This window comes from Lottia gigantea (assembly GCF_000327385.1).
Source record: "Lottia gigantea unplaced genomic scaffold LOTGIsca_31, whole genome shotgun sequence".
Classification (NCBI taxonomy): Eukaryota; Metazoa; Mollusca; class Gastropoda; family Lottiidae; genus Lottia; species Lottia gigantea.
Window position 1 is genome coordinate 1,218,419 of NW_008709027.1, and position 13,752 is coordinate 1,232,170.

General features: G+C 32.4%; 3 protein-coding genes across 3 annotated transcripts; 1 reads left to right on the forward strand and 2 right to left on the reverse strand.

The window, feature by feature from the left end:
* Positions 1-3,983: 3,983 nt before the first annotated feature.
* LOTGIDRAFT_161869 (hypothetical protein) lies at positions 3,984-4,322 on the forward strand (the record flags this gene model as incomplete). The annotated part of the gene is made up of 1 exon (XM_009057754.1): positions 3,984-4,322. One exon carries the CDS (start codon positions 3,984-3,986, stop codon positions 4,320-4,322), a length of 339 nt encoding a protein of 112 aa, XP_009056002.1.
* Positions 4,323-5,441: 1,119 nt separating this feature from the next.
* LOTGIDRAFT_161870 (hypothetical protein) lies at positions 5,442-6,769 on the reverse strand (the record flags this gene model as incomplete). Its single annotated transcript, XM_009057755.1, has 3 exons — positions 5,442-5,630; positions 6,472-6,583; positions 6,738-6,769. 3 exons carry the CDS (start codon positions 6,767-6,769, stop codon positions 5,442-5,444), a joined length of 333 nt encoding a protein of 110 aa, XP_009056003.1.
* A 678-nt stretch (positions 6,770-7,447) lies between these two features.
* Positions 7,448-13,399, reverse strand: LOTGIDRAFT_216125 (hypothetical protein). The gene is made up of 11 exons (XM_009057756.1): positions 13,007-13,399; positions 12,599-12,758; positions 12,073-12,243; positions 11,674-11,765; positions 10,814-11,294; positions 10,324-10,546; positions 9,745-9,834; positions 9,182-9,390; positions 8,614-8,817; positions 8,005-8,179; positions 7,448-7,606 (listed from the first exon to the last, which is right to left on the reverse strand). Exons 1-11 carry the CDS (start codon positions 13,315-13,317, stop codon positions 7,515-7,517), a joined length of 2,208 nt encoding a protein of 735 aa, XP_009056004.1. The 5' UTR covers positions 13,318-13,399; the 3' UTR covers positions 7,448-7,514.
* Between the last annotated feature and the right edge of the window lie 353 nt (positions 13,400-13,752).

A 13,752-nucleotide genomic window follows, 5' to 3' on the forward strand; every position in this document is an offset into this window, starting at 1 on the left:
TCTTGAAGCAAAGTAACGTTTTACCTAATTAAAAGAGGTTTATAGAATGGACATCACGACAAAAAAGAAACCTGCTACTTTCATCATTTAATAACTGATCAGTCCAACGATATCTTCAGTGCTCATAGGTTGATATTTCACTGACCTACTTCATTGATATTAACCTTTATGTTGAATTTTACCTCAAGTTATTTCCCTTGAGATGAAGAAATTGTTCAGAAAAGAAAATCGTTTAACTTGAGATACGAGTTTTGTATATGGCTTAAACGAAACACAAAGACAACCTTACCTCTCAAGTTAATCCAATTACCCTTGGGACATGCGTTGTACTTCTGGCAAATCGCAAAAACTTATACTTGTAGTAGCCACAGACATCGGACAAAAAAAGTGCTCTAAGCTGTCTACGACCAGACAACATTGTTTAAATTCTTGTTATGACTGAGACTCACGGGACTCGTGTGTCAGTTTTCTTTATCATGATCTTGGATTAAAAGTAATAATGAGGTTGCTATTTTTGTATCGTTTTCTTTGGATTAAGGTCACTTAAAGCATTTTTAAGAAGGTAACAAATCTTTTTGGGGGGAAAACGGAAATCTCTTGGCTTATATACTTCAGGAGGGCTGAACCATGGCATCTCTTAGCTCTATTCGTTTGCAAAGAACGCCAAACCTGGGAACCCTAGCTAACAAAATCTTTAATAAAATATAGAACAAAAATGTATTGTGTTGATGATAGCCCTAATTGTTATCGTCAACATCTTATCCAAAATATCCTATTCTGAAGGATAACAGATAACGATGTATGATCAGTGTATATCATAAAACCATTTTTTCAGGTCACACATTATTAAGATGGATCTTTAAACATAATATATATTAAGGCTACTCTTTATATATAAACAGAAATATTAAATGACAATGGTACACCATAATATATTTTCTAATATTGACTTACACATTGAAAATATCTTCTACAAAGAAATCTATACAATAAACGATTTGTGACGTATTTATGTATTGAATAGAATATTACCCTCGCAACTCAAATTGTAGAATAAGTATTTAACATAGATTATTGTTTACACTTGGTTGCGATATTAAACTGAAGCGGATTTAGTATAACAGTCTAAAAGGAGATATGAGATGATATTAGCAAAACTGTAAGTTTTCTTTTATGAAAATGTCAAAATCATATTAAACTTAAATGAAGTATTATAATCATAAAAAGTCATAAACATAAAATGTCATGGTCAAAACCAGAGAAAGAAATTTAAAATAAAGATCTCAGCAAAGATGACCGTGTTAATATATGGTTCGGAGAACGGGGATTCTGATCACAGAACACTACAATATAGATGGACATGGTTCTTTCGTAGGCGTGTAAAAGTACAACAGCTTGTCAGGACATCATTGATAAAAACCATCATAAATTATAATAATTCCGATAATTCACTTTACTAAATCTGAGTGAAATTGAGTGAAAAAAATTCAAACATAATGACTCTTTACTTGTAAACCAACATGATCATGTGATTTATAATTATATTAGGCCCGAGTGAAAGACTAGTCAACTAGAACAAACAAATTGCCAGCTTTTGCTAAAATCAAAACCAAATTTAACAACTTGTGGCGCCATTCACAATCTAGGAGACCTCTGGACGTCCAGAACCCATTGATCGACATGAAAGAAAGATGTTTTGGTTATTTAATTGCATACAGGCGAGACATCTGAATTCACAGAACACACTCAAACTACATACTACAGTCATGAAACTTAAATTTCAAGACTAATTGTATCCAAATATTACAAATTTCGTTTCAGGAAAAAAAACATTTTAATTTATGTGAAAACTGTATGTGTAGTTGTGTGGAAATATCAACCCCTACTTAGAAGCAGAAAAATGTTAATTGGTTCTTACCAGCCTTTGATAGATTTTTGTGATGGTTCTCAACTGTTACCGTTCAATCTAAATGAGGCTGGCAAGGGTCAACAAGTTTTGGACATGCCAGGGGTAATCTCAGGCCCGTAGACAAGGGGGGGGGGGGGGGGGGGCCCCACTCCCCCCCCCCCCTCCCTTTAGAAAAATGCAGCGGTCGCTTTTTTAAAATACACCTTTTCTTTTTCCTGAGTCAATAGGAGCGACAGGTAACTAAGTCTGAGTGAATGGCCAACAGTGGTCATTCTGGTCAGGCATTTTATGGTGGAGTAAGTGCACCAGTCAGCTGCTCTTTTACTTAACGAAAAATAAGGTTATGGCTTTCAGGGCTGCGTTATGCGAAATGGTTCAACAAAATACTAAGTGTTCCTATCTGTAGGCCTACTTAAGAAATGTTTTTAAATATCTCTTTGTTAATACTTAGCTGAGGATTAAACCAGACATCATAGCTTTTCATAACATTTTTAAATTTAATTACATTAGAATAGACAATTTGATACAATTGAGTTCGTTTGGATCTGGCGGCTCTGACACCGTTATCCAAGATTGGAGTAGAAATTCCCTCTGTCGCTGAACTTGAGGTGTCAAAACAATTTCTACAAGATAACGTTTCCAAGACAGAAAAGCAGGACTCCAATCTTGTTCTTCAAAAACTATACGAGCAGAAATTGCCTTTCCCTAAATTAATTGCACTGGCTGGAAGCGTTGCCACATTCGGTTTTAATACCGCTGTGTGTGAAAGCAGCTTTTCAACTCTTACTCGCGTTGACTCACCACAACGACGATCTATGACTCAGCTTCGCCAGCGCAATCTTGTTCTTCTTGCCTTCAACAGGAAGCATATCCAGAACATTAACTTGGACGTATTTGTTCAAAGTTTTGCCATACAACATACCCGACTACGTTAAAACTAAAACGGCAATAAAAATGTAACGTATAACTTGTGTGTTTTAACAAAAATAATCCCGAATCTAACATACTCCGTGAAAGTCAGTTTCCCGACGTTTAATCGTCTGTGAAGGTGCTTTGCTAAATTGCCCCTTCGATTGCACGAGTACCAGGAGTCAGGCTACGGGCCTGGGTGATCTTTGAAAAATTAAATTCGACATTACCAGATCTAGATCTATATTAACAAAAACCCACCAAGAGAGAAACATTAATTCACCCTGTCTATATATTGGCTATAGAAATGAATTTGCTATTATGATTTAAGCAGTACAGATCCAACCATCTAACAGGACCTTACAATTAGTTTGCCGATCGTTTAACAAGCTCTTTGTCCTATTCCAAAAATTGAATGTGGCAAAGAAATAATATTATATTCAGAGAAATGACTTCATAAAAGGGTCAACATATTCGCTTTTTATTAAATATATCTATAGCGCCATTTTGTACTAGTAAAAATCTAAATGTATAAGTGATATGTTTAATGTGGCATGACAACAAACAATAGCCTAGTCAATCTACAATAAATCATATCTTTCTTTAGACCACTGGTACATAAGTAAAGGGACACTCCTGTACGAATTTCGATTGGTTTGACACAATTCTTCGACGCAATACAGAATTGAATGTTGATCTGATATTTATCACTAACATATTAGATATAAATAATTGGATATGTAGCTTACAAATTTGCTGCTGTTTGGCCATATTTGCATCAGCATAGTTAATGATCCTATAAACATCACTTTGTAATTAGGCCTAGTACAGACATCGCACATCTTTTATCTTGAATAAATATTTCAATTGATCCACTCCAAACAGCGCTTTCTCTATCATACATTAACTTTACTAAATTATTATAAAAGATCACAATAAAGGGTCTTCTATACTATAATAATATAATTATATCATAAGATATAAGATAATTAATCATATCAGAATTTGACAACTCAGGACTTCATTTGATTAACTTACTTTTGCTAATGATGTGAAATATTATATTTTCAGAGATATGTGAATTTTACATATTGGAATAACAGGCTAATAGTGATTATTGTGAACTTTTAATAAGAAATAAGAAATAAACTACAAAAGAAACAAGATGTATGGATATTATAGCAGTTCTCCCTATCTATCTAATGTAGTAACTTATCAAAGTGCTCCAACAACTCATGTAACCTATCAGAATGTTGGTACATCAGTAGAATATTATACCAGACCAACAGGTATACAGTACGTTACTTCTCCAGCTGAAGTGGCATATGAGAGTCAACCAGTAGCTATGGTTTATGCCACCACACCTAGATCAGTTACCTATCGCCAAGATCCTGTTGGTGTTACTTATGAAACAACTCCACATTATTCAACCTTTGCAGGACCACCACATACCGTAACCTATCATTCAGCACCAGGCGCTGTTACATACAGGAGTTTCCTTTAATAACTTATGATCCAAGCAGACTGTGATATGAGGGTAGCGATTGTTAGTGCTCAAACGACGAAACGGATATCCATTTATGGTAACGTTGGGAATTATAATCTGTATAGATTGCTTTTGTGTGTGAAGATTAATCTAGGAAACGTACCTTGGAGTCTTTTGAACTTATTATTTTCTTTAAATATATTTCGCAGAATTCTACATTTTAAGCCGATAATTTAGTGTTATCTGTTACATATTTTGGAATCGAACATCCTTGGTTCCGAAATATGAAACCATCTAAATTCGAGTTACCAAAATTAAGATACGGTAGTTTTAGATGGTATCAATCTGTATCGTTTGAGCACTAGAAATCCTTCTTCTTTATATTGTCCATGGACAATTAGTGTTAAAATATTTGCTTAAGTTAAAAGATGTTGTTTTATATTCTGCCAATCGTGTCTTTTCACTTGAAACTAATTGCTAAATTGAAGTAGCTTTTTTGGAAGGAAAAATGTATTAAAAACTAAATGGACAAATTGCCTGACAGTGGCTCAACTACCATGGGGACTGAACCAAGTCAATGGGCCCCAACCGCCTGAAATAAAATGTAGCCTACCAAAGTACACAATTTTAATCAAACTAAGCAACGAGCAATATATAAATGAGTGATTAACTACAGACTGAAAATCCTTAAATCTTCCACATAGGCCACTTGAGTCCACTCATCTTGTTGAGCCACTGGTGCCCGATAGGTAATATGAAATGGGCAATGATTTTCGCTTCTTTCCATTAAATCATCATTTAGAATAGACATTACCCCTGGCTGGCATCTTTTTATCTAAACTTGTCGGTCAAATATGCTTTCGAATAGTAAAGCTTTGTAGAACTACCGACTGAAGTTTGACTGAGAAATTATTATTTCAACTCCACAGAGTAAAAAATTTGAAACCATACTACAGTACATAATATAATGATCTGGACAGATGATCAAGATTTGAAAAAAAAAAAACATTCCAAGTCTATTTCAAGTTGTTATCTTAGAGCCCAACTCTTTCTCAAATATTGCTATATTCTATTATATTGCATAAATAATATTTGTATTTGTTAATAATAAAGCATAAAACTTGTAATACAGTTGTTTTATTTTGGATAACAAGTACCAAGATAATGTAATACACCAGGAACACAAAACATATTCTTAGCACATGGACAGACTTCTACACTATCTTTATGAACAAAGCATGGTTTTCCTTTTACGCCACGAGGTTGACAACTGATTCTATATCTAGGCATAGGTCCTACAGCTGTTTCTGGAGTGTAGGTTAATGACTGAAATAAAATACAACTGATCAGCGTTTACTTTATTATTTCGAGTAAGAATTAGAAATTCCCAAATCACATCATCTTCACAATGTCAAGCTGTTATAAACCATGAATGTTTCTTGTATCACGGAAAGCAGCGATTCGATTGTATTGCACCACAAGGAAACCAGCCAATTAAAGCTCTTGACAGAAAGACTGTACACATTATGGCTTTCTGTTTGCAGACTATATGTCGAGGCCTACTAAAATCCGGTCGAAAGGTGACTATTGCCGTCAAGGAATTAGACAAAGCTCGTAATAGCTTGCCATTTTGAAGATGTAGGCACATCAGTGTGTATGTATTATTCTGAACCTAAGTGACAATTCACAGTATCTAATATATTTGGAATATAACATCAAAATATTATAACGGTATTCTTAATGGTAAAAAATGATGCGGACTTGTCCATGAAATATTTTCTCAAAATCTATCTTCAAGTTTGTAAGAAGGAAAAGATAAAGGTAATATCCTAATCCCATGTTAGTAGTTTAATCACATCTCATTTGAATGGCTAAAATTTTAGCTATGTCCACAAAATATTATTCTAAATAATTTACTAATAAGAAGGATATGATTCACTATCAGTATTCATGGAATTAATGAAATTTCTCTGCAAGAAAGCTATATTGTACACTATGTGGAGTAGTCATGTGGATTGCTTCTGAACATGCAAAGTGTCTATTATGTGGATATTCTATTAATTTGCATCCAACCAAATAGTTAAGATTATTTGTCTAATTCTTTCACTTCCTATTGAAATTCAGTCATCTCCCAGTGTGACCAAACGAGTAATAAAAAAATATGTACCTCTTTTAAACAGCATTTGTCACCACCACATGAATTATGATGTTTAGGATTACATTTATCAACGTAATCTATTAAATCACCGTGTTCTGTTAATAATTCACCATTAATATTACTGTACTAGAAATTAAATAGATTTTAATTATTCATAAACAAACAAAATAAAATGATAAAACATGCAACAAAACATAAATTTATTTACCAATAGTACAAATAAAACACAATCAAGGATATATCTCCACATGTTAAACACAAGGAATTACACTAACCTTTCTATTGCCTTATCTTTTGACAACCACATGACAAAATTCCCATTGATTATATTATATATTTCCTTTCCATTTTATATCATTGTATAAGGTGATAAGATAGAAACTATTAGAATCCAACTCAGCATCAACAATCTTAGTTATTTCAATTTATTTTAAAATAACTTTCTCCCCAGGTTAAAGTAATTATAAAGTGTTCTTTCTGGTTTTCATTTACATAGTACAGTACAATGGCTACTCCAAAAAGATTGTATCCTGCTATTTAATATTTAGCTGATACAAGCAATGTTGTAGTTAGTTAACAATCTTAACAACAATACTGTAGAGATTGGACAATGGAGGTGCTAAATTAATGCCAACCTCTTTCTTACTTTGAAAACTTTGGATGATCTCTCCTATGTGACACAGAATTTTTTCATATTCCTTTTCTGTGATGAATTTCGACTATGAAGATGACTTTCGATTTTAAATATAGGACAAAAGATGTTATTGCCCACACCTAAATACAGATTGCAGTGTATTTTAAATATACAAATATACATTTTCAGCCAAAAAGACTCTCTGACAAACTCACACGCATGTATTCCTAGAGAAACGTACACTAGAAACATAACAAAGTCTAATGAAGTAGAGACAGAATAAGTACACTTTCTGGTCCATTCCATTACTACTACCTGTAATTCTAACTTGAAAATAAAGGGACTCATTTTAGAAGAAATAAAGTTTATATAGAAAACAATATTTATATACATGAAAAGACATAAAAGATAAGTAGTATTATGTAATAGTGAACTGTCCGACTAATTCATTTGATGTTATACTTGTTTGATGACCAGGTGATTGACCTCCAACATAAACTTTTATAATTCCTACAATAAAAACATTATATAGTATAGTATCATTATATATAAAACTCTGTGACTTCACTCATAATAAATCCATGATTAAAGAAAAATATCAAACTTTTACCTGTTCATTATCATATATTAACAAGCTAACCAATGAAAAGCACTGTTAAAAGTGGGCTGACATTGCTTAAACAACGCATATCTAAAATTCCTCTTGAGGTTCACAATGCGTTTTTGAGTATTTAATTAGTTAAATATTTCTGAGGTGGAAATTTCTTTCAATTTGATATAATTAAATGGAGTCACTCACAGAAAAATACATAGAATAAAACTTTTAGATCTGCATCTTGATTAGACATGTATCAACTAATATAAATACATCAATTATATAAAACAAAACAAGAAGTTCTACAACAAACCTGGTTGTACAATAAAACCTTTATTATCAATCCATACTGCCATTTGTTGTGATGATATATATAACACCACTTTAACAGGTTGATCGTGTGTTAAATGTACACGTTTAAAGCCTACTAACTGATAGTGAGGTGTTATTACTGTAGAATTTAACCAGGATATATACATCTGACAAACCTGAAACAAACCTGTCATTGTATTTCCTTTAATTCATCATCTATATATTCAAGTGACCATCCTTGATGGCTGAAGGAAATCCTAGAAGCTTACAAAGATAGATATTATTTTCATTTAAGTTGAAGGTCATTTCAGATAAACTACAAAATTTGATTTGGAATTAAACTTATATTCATTTTTCATTCTACTAGCTGTTATGGAGTTATGCTACAATAATAATGCTAAATAACACCTCAGAAATGGCATCAGACAACTAGCTGAATCTAAGCCTTTATAAATATAATTTAAGCATTTCAAAACCTACTTATATAATGTTTTGACATTATTTCAGAAAGAAAGATCACAGTTCTTGGCCTTCTAAAGGTGCCTCAATTCATTCCCCTTAATATTATGTATTCCTGTGAAACACTGTATAAAAAAATATAATTATGTACCTCATCACCATCATATTGTCCTGTATTAACTACTATAAAACTAACTGTAACATTACTACCACTTGTTATACTTGGTGGATCTATTTCTAAATTACTGTATTTAAAACTACTGTAAGATAAACCATAACCAAATGGAAACAATGGTTTACCAGTAAAATATCGGTATGTTTTCTCTGTCATAGTATAGTCTGTCATATTAGGTACCTGAAGTAAAAACATACCATATTTTTATCATAAGTTTTCATATATTAAATTAGCTTTTTAAAAAGGGATGAATGTTTGTCAAATGGCATCTAGTCTTACAGACTCACTAGCAACATTATCATAGTGGAGTTAATATCCAATGAAGTCTTAGGGGGTGCTCATTTGGTAAGTTCTGCACGTTTTGGATTCACAATTGGAATAGGCAGAATCTTAACCAATCAAGCTCCACCATTTGCACACAGATACCTGTACCTGTCATTTTCATTATAGAACAAACAACCATTATCTCAATACTAATCATATAGTACTGGGCATTAATATTAAATCTATTTGAACCCAAATTACCTATATAACTAAACCATACCTGAGACATATCATGATACCATGTATAAGGTAATCTAGCTCCAGGGTTATCAACAGGAGACACCAGTTTAATACTCCTATATAGAGCTATGCCGGTTGATTGGGCAGGGAAAAAACATTGGAATATTGCTGAAACTTTGTTTGATTCTACAGCTTGGTTGATATCTAATGGTCCGCCACTAAATATTAATACTAATATTCTACCTTTGGCTGAAAAATATATCAAACAATTCTTTTTATCATTTATTATGTTAAGTATCATAGAAATTGAAGGCCTTATGTCTGTGCTGTCATTAATTTCATGAAGTCCATGTGAAATGTATATTGCCCTTCACCGACACCAAATACCTCTTAAGATCCTTTTATTGAAAATTTCATTAAATATAGAATTCTTAATTAATCCTTGTAATTAAAATACACAGAACAGTGATAACAATGTAATCACAATATAATGTATTACTAGAAAAAAGATGGAAAGGAACAGCCATTCTTAACAAGCATAATAAGGATCTGTTCTACAAGCTCTAGAAATGTGTCGACTGGAAAATATGTATAATGACTTACTATGTTTTATAACATCCTTCAATAAATCTTGTTGTTTTCCTGGTAAACTCAGATTAGTTCGATCAACATTCTCTGTTTCTAAAGCTTGGCCTGTACAACACACAAATATCTCATTATGTCTTACATCCAATTTATCATCTTATAAAACAATTCATCACATTAAATTACTTTTACACAGAATAGCTTTTAGTTGTTATTCTTTAAAATAAAATATCTTAGGATAATTCAATGATAATGCATAAGAAGCATGAGGTAAATAAAGGGTGTTATGTGATATAATCTTTGTCAGCATTAACAGCTTCACTAAGCAGACCTTGCCAGCTGGTTCATGGTTGACTACATAGCTTATACATCAATGAATTCAACACTTAGTTAGATATTTATGCACTTCCAGATCTGATTCAAAACTTCAAAATTAATACTCAATTTTGCTCTTGGGTATTTCATAAAATAATTGAAACCATACAAGACAGACATATATTTTGTTTAATACTACATAATTTATGTACATAAAATTGGCCTCATTGATTTTGAATCGAATCAGTATGTGCATGAATATCTTAGCTTGACTTTACCTACCTGTACCAAGACAAACAATAGTCAGATCTGCTGATTTCACAGCTGTTATAATTTCAGTTTTATCATATTGTAAACATGATGTCATATTACATCCGTCTGCATGATTTACTTCTTTACCAAGGGTAGATAACCCCTTTAATGGTGTGGAAATAAATCTCTCATCAACATTAGCTGAATAATCTCCTAAAAGTTGAGTTGGGTTATTAGACATTGGTCCTACTACCTATAATGTAAACAATTAAAGATCAGCATGAGGAATGATTACAGACAATAACAATGTTGATTGATAACCTAGTTTCTAAAACCTATTCCATTAATAGTTATGACAACAACTAAATAGGTTATGTACGAAATGTTGTGCTTTGTGTGCAATTTCTGTTTCAGCAAATCATATTTTTTCTTATTAGAGACCTTGTAGAAGGCTGAAAATATGTCAAACTTCCAGTAAATATCATTATTCAATACCAATTGTAATATGTACAGAACTTACAGCAAGAGTTCCAATCATTTCTGTCAAGGGCAATAACCCATCATTTTTCAATAAAACAAAGGACTGAACAGCAGCTAGAATTGAGATATCTTGATGTTTTTGACTTTGTATAACACTTGTATTAAGATAATTATATGGATTCATCTGAATTGGATCAAAATCTCCTAGTTTCATTCTAGTGTACATTAAAGGTCTGACACGTTCTCGAACTAACTGTTCACTTAACAATCCTTTCTTCAAACCTTCACTAATTTGATCAAATACATGTTGTTTATATCCGCCTGGTCCTAATTCTAAATTCAATCCAGCTTTGACACTGCCTACTGCTGCTTGTAATGTGGTATTAAAATATCCTTTATGAAAAAATAACATGAATTCTAAAGCTCCTGCATCACTGATAATATAACCATTAAAACCCCAATCCTTTCTTAGTATATCAGTCATAAAATGTGAGTTGGCACAATTAGGCACCCCATTTACACTGAAATAAAAAGAAATGAAGTTTTTACCAAAGTCATTGTCTTTATTTTGACTTTAGATGTTGTAGGATATATATTCCTCTAGAATCTCTGGCCTAGCATAAATATAATCAATTTAAATTAAATACTTATTACAATAAAGTATCCATAAACATTGTTTACAAGATAAACAAATAATTAAAACAATATATCATATACAATGCCATTGCTTTGAAGGGGATCTGATCTGCTATGTATTTAGTTTGTAAGCGGTAACCAAACATTCAGTATAGATGTTCAGAAATTCATTTTGGAGCTGTTTAGAAAAGCATTTGATTTTAACTGTAGTATTGTAGGTGGCAATAAATGGTATCAGATGTCATCTGATGGTAAATAACCTACCTGTTATAACTACACATTAAACCATATGCTCCACCATCAACACAATGTTGAAATTGAGGTAAAAATGTTGTACGTAAATCTCTTTCAGATACCTACAAATATACTTATTGTGTATTCAAAGCTGCAGCATACTGACAAAGGATTAAACTCTTCACAGAAGGCTTGTTATAGCTGAAATTCCTTACATTTTGATTATAAACATTGTAACTTCTTCTTACCTTTAGAACACATGCATAATCATAATCATATTCAATTTGTTGAAAATATTAGACAATGATATTACTATGCACATGTTTAAGTCATAGAAGGACAATATATTTCTATGATGTAGAAATATAACAAAGTTTAATATGGTTAGCAAAAACTCTCAAATGACAAATTTTTAGTAGAATTGCTAACCTTGGCATCAAAAGTCTGTCTTGATACTGGTTTATTTTCTGGTCCACCATAAGCATCAAAATGTTTACATGTAGAACTAGTACGTATATATCTAGGGTGGTTTCCTGTTAAACCTTTAATAAAACTCCTAGCTAATATACCACTTAAATAGGGATCTTCACCATATGTCTCCTGAAGTAATAGACTTCAGTGTGAAATTACAGTAAGTCATATTAATGCATTTATTTAAACATAATCAAGGACAGACCACTATTGTCTGAAGAATTAGCACAAGTTTATTATTATTAGATATAAGAAGAGCACTTGCAATCATAACAAGTGTACAGATAAAGATTTTTGAGACAATCATACGCATAGTTGATTTAGTAATATTTTTCATTTCCAATGCATCCCATTTCTAGTTTTTTAGAAAAGGGGTCATTTTATATGTGTTTCTGATTACATCATAAGGATAGTTGGTTCAAATTTAACATTGATTTAAGAGGTCCCAAAAAACTTAAACTATAAATTATAATCAACAACCAACCTGATTTCTGCCCCATAATGGATGTCTCATGATATTAATGACAGGACTAAAACATCCTAATCCTGTATGATCTGACCAGTTTCCATGTTTTACAAAATCATTATGTTTACCTCGTACTTCTATTGATGTAGCATCAGCAACTCTCTGAATTATACCTGTACTAAAATCATAGCAATTTTATTAAGGTTCGACAAGTTTCAATTTATGGACCGATAACAATTTCATAATTCATTTAAAATATGGATTTATTACTAAGGGATTACTGAAATTAAAAAAAATATGACATCAAATGAAATACTTTGTTTTAATTCACAAGCACTATTATATGTGTAAGCCTAGCCTACAATATATGACAAGGAGACTTAAATATCTTTCACAAAAATATTCACTTATATATCACTATCTTACCTGAATGATGCTGCTAGACCAATTGCTTGAGGAAAAGATGTTGCATTACCAGCATAGCCATCACCCCTCAAGCACTCAGAATCCCATTGAAATTTCTTAATACCTAGTCTAGGGATAGCTGGCTGAGGCCCACCATACTTCCCCCCTCCTCCTTTGGTCATAAGAACAACTATTTCATCTAATGTTAATCTTTGTACAAGATCATCAGTCCTCTCCTCAAATGACAGGCTTACATTTTGGAAAGGATAAATAGCTAATAATGTTTCAGTAAACAAGAATACAACCAAACATAAAAACCAAGGTATTTTCATTGTGGAGAACTTACTATAAAGTTCATTAAAATTTTGGAGAAACTTTGAATTGTTTACATTTAAATCACATGATCTGGTCACGTGATATCTCTAAATATATTTTAAAACGTAACCAAATCTACAGTGAGTATAAAAAAGCATAGACCTGTATACTGGCGTTCCACAACTACCAAACCAACAACAACCAGAAGATTGAATTAGTATGGGTTCCATCGCACGTCTCCATTCCTGGCAATGATCAAGCAGACCGTTGTGCCAAAGAAAGTCTGAGTCTGGAGGATATCGAGCCTGTAGAATACTCCTATTCGGAGTTCTGCAGTATCGTATCTTCTAGGATCAACCAGAAATGGTCTGACATGTTACGGAACCTCGACACCGCAAGATACCAGATTGATCCGAAGATACCAAACCAAACCAAACCAAACCATCCATGTG